Genomic DNA, 12,728 nt, shown 5'->3' with positions numbered 1-12,728 from the left:
ATTGAAATAAAGATAACTATGTCATCTGTGAAGTGTAAATGGCTTAAATATCTTCCATTTATCTTCAGACCTTTTCCTTCCCAATCAAGAAGTTTGAATATTTCTTCTAGGCATGCTGTGAATAGTTTTGGAGATATTGTCACCTTGTCTTATATCTGTATTTCCACAGTAGAGATGTTTCCACTGAAATGAATTGCTGCTGTTGTAATGGATGAAAGGTGTATGTAGTACTGATTTGATGGTTCTGACATATGGCTCCTCCACTTTTGTAATGCCCTAAGTATTGCATAAGTTTTTACTGAATCAGAGGCTTTCTTGAATCAAAAACTGTTCAATAATCTGTTCTGTAACTTGAATATGGTTCATTGTACTAAGCCACTTCAAAAGCCTGCCTGTTCTTTTGGTTGTGCTAGGTCTAGAGTTGCACAAAGCCTATGAACCAAGACTTTTGTTAAACACTTTGTAAACCACTAATAGTAGACTGATGTGTCGGTAATTCGTCAAGTCTTCTACTTCCTTCTTTGTGTATCAGAATAAGGGTAACTTTTTTTCCATGTTCTGGGCATATCAATTTCTTTAGACAAATAGGTAATTCATTTTGCCAAGATACTGCAGATCATTTCCCCATCTGCATTTAGAACTCCAGCTGTAACTCCATCCTCACCTGCAACTTTTCCATTTTGCAAGCTTTGGACACTCCACAGAATCTGTGGCACTTCAGTTATTTCATAGTTGTCTATTTCATTTGATTCGTCATCCTGATATAATATTGATAAAATTCTTCAATTCTTTGTTATAGCATATCTATCTCTGGTTATGGTCCCATTTTGTAGTTTGACTAAAACTGTTTATTGCTATTCATCAATTGTTATATGAATTTACAATTGAAATTTCTTATTTCTTCCCCAGTATATTTATTGATTGTTTTGCACAATTGAATTTTATTCTGTGGGTTATCTGTCTGTTTCATTTCTCTTTGTTTCTTCATAAGCTGTTTGGTTTCTTCAGAAATTGTCAAGTGTATTCTGTGGTACCAGCTATTTCAAGTGAGATTGTAAAAGGTTTTGGGTATCAATGTAATTCATGTCATTACTTTCTGATAAATTAGCATTGTAATCTAATAAGATTTTTAAATCTGTTGTTTTGTTCGTGTCGAAATATATCTTTTATCATGTTTGTATATATCTATTGTTTTGATATTCAAAACATTTTTCTTCTTTCTTTTTGGCATTTTATTTGAACCTTATACCATACAATGGTCACTTCCAATGTTGAAGGTGTTGATATCAGAACAGTCCTGAAATGTGTTTTTCTTGGTGCTGATGATAAAATCAGTTTCATTTTTTCCATTTAGACTTTTCCATGTCCACTTCCTATGTTTTTTTTTTCCTTCAAAATAATTCACAATGTACAGGTTTTTCTTTTTCTACAAATTCTGTTAGCCTTGCTGCTCGGGGCGTAGGGGAGAACCCCCTTTCGAGTCTTCGAAATTCAAGTCATCAGAATTCAAGGAGAACCGGCCCTACCAGTCCCGAACTCGGGGGGGGGGTTCCGAGTCTTCGAAATTCGAGTCATCAGAATTCAAGGAGAACCAACTTACCGGCGCCATAGGTGCCGGGGAGAGGGGACGGAATCCCCTCTTTCGAGTCATCAGAATTCAAGAACTGGCCTACCAGTCCGGAACACAGGGGGGGGGGGGTTGGGCGCCATAGGCGCCAGGGGGGAGGAGCTCCCTAGTATATACATAAAAACACAACGTAAAAGTATTATTTACTAAATATCATCATCATCATCAGTGGCTTTTAACAGGCACTTAAGTTCCCATATGCTTCCAAGTATCGTTGGATTTCCTAACGTAATACGAGGATAAGGCAGATACTCCTTTACTTCTAAGTATTCTTTCTTGTCTGTAAATTGCATGTGTTCTACTGGCTGGTTTGCCTGTTCTGGGGAACAAAAAAACTGATTTTCCAGTTGAACCCCCCCCCCCCCCCCATAGGAGGCTGACTGACTCACCTTTCTTGGAAAGAGACCACATAAAGGTTCCTCGCATCACTGACAGGAATCGAACCTAGGTCTTTCAAACAAAGGGCTTCGTCTATACTGACTGAGCTATGGAGGGTTATTAAATATACTGTCACATATTTGTCTGAAATTAACAGACCATCATCAAAGGCTTAAAAAACAGTTGTTACAAGGTAGAATGCAAACAATTGATTTATTCAAAATAGAACAAGCTGCCTGACATTAAATCAGCAATAGAGTTATGCTTTAACTGAAGAAAAGGTTAATCATAACAGTGTAAAATAAATTGCGTGCGTGCGCGCGCACACACACACACACACACATATATATATATATATATATACACACACACACACACCCTCAAGGGGTGTACAGGATATGATAGTACTACATGAAAATTTACATCATTACTAACTTCCTATCTGCAATTTTCCTCCAAATTAGTCTGTTACCTGTAAAGACTCCAATATTATCAGATCTTATATTTCTGTCTTCTAAGGCACTTTTTACTGTATCACTCCACCTATATCTTAGTCTTCCTCTAGGTCTTTTTCCTGCCAACCTGACAGAAAATGATTGTTTTGCTAATCTTTCCTCTCCCATTCTGCTTAAGTGACCATACCACCTGAGATTAGCTATGCTAATGCATTCCTGGATGCTGACAATATCAAGTTCTTCCTAATATCCTCAATTTTAATATGATATTGCCATTGATGCCATCTGTTCATGCCCCTAATCTTTCTCAGGACTCATATCTGCAGTCTCTAGTATTTAGTCAAGTGTTTTTACTTCTAACTCAGATCCATAAATTAAAACTGGTTTGAACACTGTCTTGTATACAGCTAATTTAGTGTTCCGACTAATTTCTCTGTTATTTCATATGAATTTATTCAGTAGACTTCCTACCATACCAGATTTGTTGATTTTGTTGTTTATTTACATATTTAATTTACCATCTTCACTAAAAATTGTTCCTAAGTAGCTGAAATGTTTTACTTGTTCCATAGGTTCTCCATTCACAATGCAGTTGATATTTTCAATGTTTCTGCCTATTTTCATTGTCTATGCTGACCTTTATACCATATCTATTACAACAGTTATTCAATTTAGTCAGGGAATCTTGCAGACTTGTAGTGGATTTATTTAGAAGTATAACATCATCCATATAAAGCAAGGAGCTGAGATTAACACATCCAATTTTGATATCAGGTTTAATACTTTCCTTCATAATGTGATCCATATAGATAATGAATAACAGAGGGGATAATGTACATCCTTGTCTGACACCAGATTTAACATTAAACCACCTTCTTGTACTTCCTTCAGTTCTAACTGCTGACTTACAACTCAAATAAAGACTAAGTATTGCTCGATATAATGCCCCATTAACACCATATAACTATAGTGTTTTGAATAGCTTCTCTCTTGGTACCTTGTCGTATGCCTTTTTCAGATCGACAAAACTTAAATACAGATCTTTGTTATATTCCCATGCTTTCTTGATTATTCATCGTAAAGTGAAGATTTGATCCTGACTGCCTCTATTTGGCCTGAATTCAGCTCGTTATTCACCAAGATTTTCTTCCCCAATTTATTTCAACCGTTTCTCAAGTATGCTTGCATAAATCTTACCAGGAACAATCAGTAGGGAAATACTCCTGTAATTCTCACATTCAGTTTTATTTTCGGGGTGCTTAAGGGTCAAAGCTGTATAACTGAGAGGAGACCTCCACATAGCCTTTAAAGGAATGCAGAGAACCGACCAGGGCTTCTGACCTAATGTCCAATCCTCACCTTCTCGTGGTGCACCCTGTTGGGTATCTACTTTGATACTGAACGAACGAGGATGGGCTGGCAATTTGGGATTTAGCCGACCAAATTGTATTCTTATTGGTTAAACCAAAATAAAAAATGATGGTACAACATGACAAAATTTCATGCCGGCTGGGGCGTCGCCCGGTTAAACAAGGCCCCCGTTGTTTTCGCCAGGGAACCAGGGCGAACAGCGAAAAGTCAGCTACTGGAACAAATCTGAAAACAAACCCCAACTCAACATCACCAGAGTTAAAGATCGGTACTATCAATGTAAGAAGCCTGAATGGCAAAGAAATGGAGCTAGCTGAGGAATTAGATAAGTACCAGATCGACATAATAGGGGTGACTGAAACAAAAAAGACCAAAACTGGTGAGATCTTTCTGAGCAATAAATACAAAATGTTATATTCAGGCAATGACAATCAAGGAAAAGAAGGAGTAGCCATAGTATTCAACACAAAATACGAGGCTAATCTTCTTGAATGGCAGTCAGTCTCAAGTAGAGTAATGTGGGCAAATATGAGAATGGGGAACTGGACAATGAGACTTATTTGTGCCTATGGTCCCACAGAAGGTTCTACTAAGGTAGAAGTGGAGGAATTTTTTGAGGCTTTAGAAAAAGCAACTGACACAATGAAAAAGGAAAAGTTGGTCCTTGTTGGGGATCTAAATAGTAGAGTAGGAAATGATTGTGAGACATACAAAAATATTTTGGGAAAATTTGGAGAAAAGAGCAAAGCTAATAATAATGGCAAATATCTGTTGGATTTCTGCTCAGGACATGGACTGGTTATTACTAACACCATGTTCCAACATAAAAATGTGCACAAATTCACATGGAGAGAAGAGGCTAGGAATAAGAAAAGTCTCATTGACTATGTTATTGTTGATAGTGATGTTTTCTCCCTGGTGCAGGACACCAGAGTGTACAGAGGATTTGAAATTGGAAGTGATCACTATTTAGTCTTGAGCAGGATAAAATTGAATTTCATATTGAAAAGAATAACATGTAAGAAAGTTTTAAAGCGAATAAAAGTTGAGCAGCTCTCAGATGTGAACTGTAGACTAAAATACAGAAATATTATTGAAAAGAAAATGAAAGAGTTTGAGAACAGGAATCAAGCCTTGGAGATTCAGTGGCAAACTCTGAAGGAAACATTGATTGATTCTGCCAGAGAGGCATGTGGTGAGGTTGTGTGCAAGGATAAAAAAATCAGAACTCCCTGGTGGACACAGGAAGTTAAAGAGGCAGTGAAGGAAAAGAAGAAAGCATATCAAAAGTTCCTGGCAAATAAGTCAGCTTTTACTCTTACAGAATACAGAGACAAATGTAAGAAAGCTAAACAGTGTGTAAAACTAGCTAAACAAAAGTCATGGGAGGACTTTGGCAAGAATATAGAAAATAAATATCAAGAAGGTGGCAAAATATTCTGGAGGTTGTTGAAGAAGCTTAGGAATGGAGGAAAGAGTGCTGTAAAAGGAATTAGAGATGATAAAGGTGAAATGAAAACAGGAGAAAAAGATATCCTTGAAGTATGGAGTAATTACTTTGAAAAACTGCTAAATGAAACAAGTAGTGATGACAGCACAGTGATAAAAAACACTGACCAGGCATGCAGTCAGGAATACATATCCATACTTGAAGTAGAAAAAGCCATCAAAGGCTTGAAATGTGGAAAGGCAGCAGGAGTAGATGATATTCGACCAGAAATGCTGAAGTATGGTGGTATAAGAGTCTTACAGTGGCTGCACTGCATAGTTCAGAAAGCCTGGACAGAGGGACGAATTCCCGATGATTGGAGTAGAGCTCTCATAGTACCCATATATAAAAAGGGAAATAAAACTGAATGTGAGAATTACAGAGGTATTTCCCTACTGAGTGTTCCTGGCAAGATCTATGCAAGTATACTTGAGAAACGGTTGAGAAGAATTGTGGAAGAAAAGGTTGGTGAAGAACAAGCTGGATTCAGGCCAAATAGAGGCTGTCAGGATCAGATCTTCACTTTACGACAAATAGTCGAGAAAGCATGGGAATATAACAAAGATCTGTATTTAAGTTTTGTCGATTTGGAAAAGGCATATGACAAGGTGCCAAGAGAGAAGCTATTCAATACGCTGCAGTTATATGGTGTCAATGGGGCATTATATCAAGCAATACTTAGTCTTTATTTGAGTTGTGAGTCAGCAGTTAGAATTGAAGGAAGTACAGGAAGATGGTTTAATGTTAAATCTGGTGTGAGACAAGGATGTACATTATCCCCTCTGTTATTCATTATCTATATGGATCACATTATGAAGGAATGTGGTATTAAACCTGATATCAAAATTGGAGATGTTAATGTCAGCTCTTTGCTTTATGCGGATGATGTTATACTTCTAAATAAATCCGCTACAAGTCTGCAAGATTCTCTGACTAAATTGAATAGCTGTTGTAATAGATATGGTATGAAGGTCAGCAATAAAAAGACAAAGACAATGAAAATAGGCAGAATCATTGAAAATGTCAACTGTGTTGTGAATGGAGAACCTGTGGAACAAGTAAAACATTTCAGCTACTTAGGCACAATTTTTACTGAAGATGGTAAACTAAATATAGAAATAGACAACAGAATCAGCAAAGCTGGTATCGTGGGAAGTCAATTGAATAAATTCATATGGAATAAGAAAGAAATTAGTCGGAACACTAAATTAGCTGTATACAAGACTGTGTTCAAACCAATTTTAACCTATGGATCTGAGAGCTGGGTCAGAAGTAAAACACTTGACCAAAGACTAGAGACCGCAGATATGAGAGTCCTGAGAAAGATTAGAGGCGTGAACAGATGGCATCAATGGCAATATCATATTAAAAATGAGGATATTAGGAAAGAACTTCACATTGTGAGCATCCAGGAATGCGTTAGCAGAGCTAATCTCAGATGGTATGGTCACTTAAATAGAATGGGAGAGGAAAGATTAGCAAAACAAGTGTTCTCTGCCAGGTTGGCAGGAAAACGACCCAGAGGAAGACCAAGATATAGGTGGATTGATACGGTACAAAGTGCCTTAGACGATAGAAATATAAGATCTGATAATGTTGGAGTCTTGACAAGTAACAGACTGATTTGGAGGAAAATTGTAGATAGGAAGTTAGTGATGATGTAATTTTTTCATGTAGTACTGTCATATCCTGTACACCCCTTGAGGGTACAAGGCAGGAATTTGATGATGATGATGATGATGAGTTTTATTTTCCTTTTTATATATGGGTACTATGAGAGCTCTACTCCAGTCATCAGGAATTCGCCCCTCTGTCCTGGCTTTCTGAACTGTGCAGTGCAGCCACTGTAAGACTTTAATACCTCCATAATTCAGCATTTCTGGTCTAATATCTATTCCTGCTGCCTTTCCATATTTCAAGCCTTTGATGGCATTTTCTACTTCAAGTATGGATATGTATTCCGGAATGTATGCCTGTTCAGTGTTTTTCTACTACAGTGCTATCACTGCTTGTTTCATTTAGCAATTTTTCGAAGTAATTACTCCATACTTCAAAGATTTCTTTTTCTATAGTTTTCATGTCACCTTTATCATCTCTAATTCCTTTTACACAACACGCTTTCCTCCATTTCTGAGCTTCTTCAATAATCTCCAGAATATCTTGCCTCCTTCTTGATATTTATTTTCTATGTTCTTGCCAAAGTCCTCCCATGACTTTTGTTTAGCCAGTTTTACACAATGTTTAGCTTTCTTACATTTGTCTCTGTATTCTCTAAGAGCGCAAGCTGACTTATTTGCAAGGAACTTTTGATATGCTTTCTTCTTTTCCTTCACTGCCTCTTTAACTTCCTGTGTCCACCATGGAGTTCTGATTTTTCTATCCTTGCAGACAACCTCACCACATGCCTGTCTGGCTGATTCAATCAGTGTTTTCTTCAGGGCTTGCCACTGAATCTCCAAGGTTTGGTTCCTGCTCTCAAACTTTTTCATTTTTTTCTTCAATAATATTTGTGTATTTTAGTCTATAGTTCACATCTGAGAGCTGCTCAACTTTTATTCGCTTTAAAACTTTCTTACATGTTCTTTTCAATATGAAATTCAGTTTTATCCTGCTCAAGACTAAATGGTGATCTTTTCCAATTTCAAATCCTATGTACACTCTGGTGTCCTGTACCAATGGGAAAACATCACTGTCATCAATAGCATAGTCAATGAGACTTTTCTTATTCCTTGCCTCTTCTCTCCATTTAATTTATGCACATTTTTATGTTGGAACATGGTGTTAGTAATAACCAGTCCATGTCCTGAGCAGAAATCCAACTGGTATTTGCCATTGCTCTTTATATATAATATATACTTATAATATCATACTCAACAGATCATCAGATAGATGTAGTGTCTAGTTGGTTACTTAAGATGTCTTTATAAAATATCATTCTTGGTCATAATAGTAATTGGGGAGGATAGAAAAAAAAAACAATTAATGGTCGGTTATTCAAATCAAACTTTCCCATATTTTTGATAACGATAGACAGTCATTCCGATTCAAATTATGGTGGTGAAGCATGGTCTCATCACTCTCCTTAAATAAGCATGTAAATTTTTACCGACATCTATGTAGATGGCATGGGACTAAAGAATGTTGTGGTCTGTCTCTATTCCGTGTTGAGCTAATCCAGACTTATATATCTATGTATAAGTCTGGAATAGCTCTCATCCTTAAAATTTGAATGTCCAAAAAAATTTGGACATTCAAATTTTTTGTGTTGTTTCTTCTTTTTCCATGGGATCCTTTTTTATCTCCTTTATGTAGCATACAATATTATTCCTCCTGTATCACTGAAGTATAAATATTCTTACCTCTTGCAATTCTATTTGATGCACAATTTACTAATTTTTGTAACAGTTTCTTCTACTACTTCTTAAACAACATTTTTTAAGTCGAGCTCTTCGTGTTAAGCCACTTTACAGTTTCAAATTTCACTAATTTCTTTTTCCATAGTTATCAGATGTCCTTAAGACAAGATGAAACTTTACATTCAGCGTTTCCTTGAACATTCAATTAGAATGTAGACTGCAATATCTTATTTTATTTACTAAATACTTATTGACAGTCTCAACTCCTCCAATTGAAAGACTCTCAGTTCTACGCTTCCTTTTCAGAATCTTCTATTAATATTCTCCCGACTGTCACATAAATTTAAAAAACTTCCTAAGAACAAAATTTCTCTGGTCTGCGTTTTTAAACTTGCTCTCTCTTGTTTTCCTCATTACTCCAATACTGAACGCTCTCCTTATCAGTTGTCAATCACCCATCAAACTCCTTGGCGAGCATGCGCACTCCAGTGGCAAGCGAGAAGTCATGCATGATGGCTGACATGCTTTTTCTGTTAGCATAAACAGAATGTTTTTTTACAAAACATAATAAATATCTCAACACTTAATAATTTTAAATTATAATAAGTATTGAAAGTAACATAATTATCAGAATCTAGTAAGTATATGAATTTCAAATGTTTACATTTTATTTTGACAATAATATCAATAAATGGCACATCGCAAGTGCTGATGTATGTGTTACGAAAGCAAAACTAATAATATATTAACACAAAGAAATAATTGTAAAAATATTCATAATTATAAATTATGATTATTTTTACAATGAGAACTGATACTCTTTTTTTTTTTTTAATTTTCAGTTTATCTTGATATTAACTTGTTGGTGTTTCTGATGTTTTATGTTTTTCTAGAACAATAAAGATTTTTGACAGAATTTTTGAAACCTTGATTCAGAAAACCACGTATATTTCTGAAGGATAAAATTTTATTGGTGATTGAAAATAGGAGCATTTCTAGTTACCATTAATTGGAAATGCTTTTACTGTTTGAGCTAAAATTTTAAAATATGTTATTGAATATAAAATCTACTTAAAAAAGAATAAATGATTATTTTATAAATTTTCTTTTAAGAAAAACAATAGTTTTTATAGCATTTTTTTCCTTCTCCAGGTAAACTTGTTTCTGTGTTTTGCTGTATTTGCCTGCCTGTTCAAAAACAAGACTCTGTATTCTGCATTTGGATTTTATAGACAACAGCCAGTTATCATTGGCCTTCTCATAATATTCCAGTTTGTGTTTTCTCCTTATAATGAAGTAAGAGCTATACACTTTCTGAATTTAGTAAATTGGATTATGATAGACATATTTTGTTGGTATAATTCTGATACATGTATATTACCATTACATTATCATTATCCAAAACAATTTGGGGAACTAAAATTTTTGGGGAAACCAGTTTGGGGAAATAAAATTATTTTTCAGAATATGAAACATTCACGTAAATGTTTTCATATTCTGAGAGACAGCATAGATAAGTTATTGGTTTTCGATTGCAATAGAAACATTGACATTGATACATCCTTGCATAAGCAAAATGTCTGCTAGAAGAGTTGAGATGACAATAAAAACAAATACATTACAAATGTCTAGTAGCTTTATATGTGACATCATTCATTATCACAGCATTGAATCTGAGCTTACACATCATGCAGATTTTTCATTTGTAGCAAGACTTTTGCATCCTTTAAATTTATTTTGTTTCATTTTCTCATTAAAAATATAAATCAAGTCAACTAATGAAGATTAGTTGACTTGGTTGACTACCAAAATTTGGAAGACAAATTTCAATATATATTGTAAATACCAAATTTAATTTAATTTAATTCCAGCCAATGGTCTGATTAAAATCAAAATTGAGACAGCTGACAAATTTTGGAAGCAATTCCAGATACCAAATTTGAATAAAACTCCAGACAGAGTGGAATTATTATATATTTACTGATTACAAAAACTTTTACATCTAGTAGATGTTCCACATTTTGTGAAGTTCACTTAAAAAAAGTAGATGGGTCTGAACATCTGCTTCTAAACAAAAATAAAAATTCATTCAGCATCAGGAGTGCTTAAGGGTCAAAGCTATATAACTGAGAGGAGACCTCCACGTAGCCTTTAAAGGATGCGGAGAACCTACTTGGGCTTCTGACTTAATGTCCAATCCTCACTTCTCGTGGTGCACCCAACAGGGTGCACCACTACTCGAGATACTGAATTCGTTCGTTCAGTATCTACCTGGATACTGAACAAACGAGGATGAGCTGACAATTTGGGATTTAGCCGACCAAATTGTATTCTTATTGGCTTAAACCAAAATACAAAATGATGGTACAATATGACAAAATTTCATGCCGGCTGGGCGTTGCCCGGTTAAACAAGGGCCCTCGTTGTTTTCGTCAGGGAACCAGGGCGAACAATGAAAAATCAGCCACTGGAACAAATCTGAAAGCACACCCCAACTCAACATCACCAGAGTTAAAGATCGGTACGATCAACATAAGAAGCCTGAATGGCAAAGAAATGGAGCTAGCTGAGGAATTAGATAAGTACCAGATCGACATAATATGGGTGACTGAAACAAAAAAGACAAAAACTGGTGAGATCTTTCTGAGCAATAAATACAAAATGTTATATTCAGGCAATAACAATCAAGTAAAAGGAGTAGCCATAGTATTCAACACAAAATACGAAGCTAATCTTCTTGAATGGCAGGCAATCTCAAGTAGAGTGATGTGGGCAAATATGAGAATGGAGAACTGGACAATGAGACTTATTTGTGCCTATGGTCCCACCAAAGGTTCTACTAAGGTAGAAGCAGAGAATTTTTAATGCTTTAGAGAAAGCAACTGATGCAATGAAAAAGGAAAAGTTGGTCCTTGTTGGTGTTGGGGGATCTAAATAGAGTAGGAAATGATTGTCAGACATATAAAAATATTTTGGGAAAATTTGGAGAAAAGAGCAAATCTAATAATAATGGCAAATGTCTGTTGGATTTCTGCTCAGGACATGGACTGGTTATTACTAATACCATGTTCCAACATAAAAATGAGCACAAATTCACATGGAGAGAAGAGGCAAGGAATAAGAAAAGCCTCATTGACTATGTTATTGTTGGTAGTGATGTTTCTCCCTGGTGCAGGACACCAGAGTGTACAGAGGATTTGAAATTGGAAGTGATCACTATTTAGTCTTGAGCAGGATAAAACTGAATTTCATATTGAAAAGAATAACATGTAAGAAAGTTTTAAAGCGAATGAAAGTTGAGCAATTCTCAGATCTGAACTGTAGACTAAAATACGCAAAGCTTATTGAAGAAAAAATGAAAGAGTTTGAGAACAGGAACCAAACCTTGGAGATTCAGTGGCAAGACTTGAAGAAAACCCTGATTGATTCAGCCAGAGGCACGTGGGGAAGTCTGCAAGGATAGAAAAATCAGAACTCCATGGTGGACACAGGAAGTTAAAGAGGCAGTGAAGGAAAAGAAGAAAGCTTATCAAAAGTTCCTGGCAAATAAGTCAGCTTTTGCTCTTAGAGAATACAGAGTCAAATGTAAGAAAGCTAAACACTTCGTAAAACTAGCTAAACAAAAGTCATTGGAGGACTTTGGCAAGAACATAGAAAATAAATATCAAGAAGGTGGCAAAATATTCTTCAACAAAATATAGGTTGTTGAAGAAGCTTAGAAATGAACGAAAGAGTGCTTTAAAAAGGAGTTAGAGATGATAAAGGTGACATGAAAACGGGAGAAAAAGATATCCTTGAAGTATGGAGTAATTATTTTGAAAAACTGCTAAATGAAACGAGCAGTGATAGCATAGTGGTAAAAAAAACACTCAACAGGCATATATTCAGGAATACATATCCATACTTGAAATAGAAAAAGCCATCAAAAGTTTGAAATGTGGAAAGGCAGCAAGAGTAGATGATATTCGATCAGAAATGCTGAAGTATGGTGGTATAAAATTCTTACAGTAGCTGCACTGCATAGTTACAGAAGGGCTGGACAGAGGGACGAA

The 12,728-nt window shown here is 35.6% G+C and overlaps 1 protein-coding gene across 1 annotated transcript in view; it reads left to right on the top strand.

The window, feature by feature from the left end:
* The window catches only part of LOC150096008 (CAAX prenyl protease 1 homolog), a 132,511-nt gene that overhangs the window by 110,315 nt on the left and 9,468 nt on the right, over positions 1–12,728 (top strand). The window contains exon 9 of the mRNA XM_090408982.1: positions 9,829–9,972. Coding sequence (XP_090265108.1) covers positions 9,829–9,972 — 144 coding nt within the window. The remainder of the gene's footprint in view (positions 1–9,828; positions 9,973–12,728) is intronic.

Source organism: Typopeltis vanoorti, chromosome 19 (genome assembly GCF_054136105.1).
Source record: "Typopeltis vanoorti isolate ZY-2024b chromosome 19, IOZ_Tvanoo_1.0, whole genome shotgun sequence".
Classification (NCBI taxonomy): Eukaryota; Metazoa; Arthropoda; class Arachnida; order Uropygi; family Thelyphonidae; genus Typopeltis; species Typopeltis vanoorti.
This window is presented reverse-complemented; position numbering and strand designations above follow the sequence as displayed.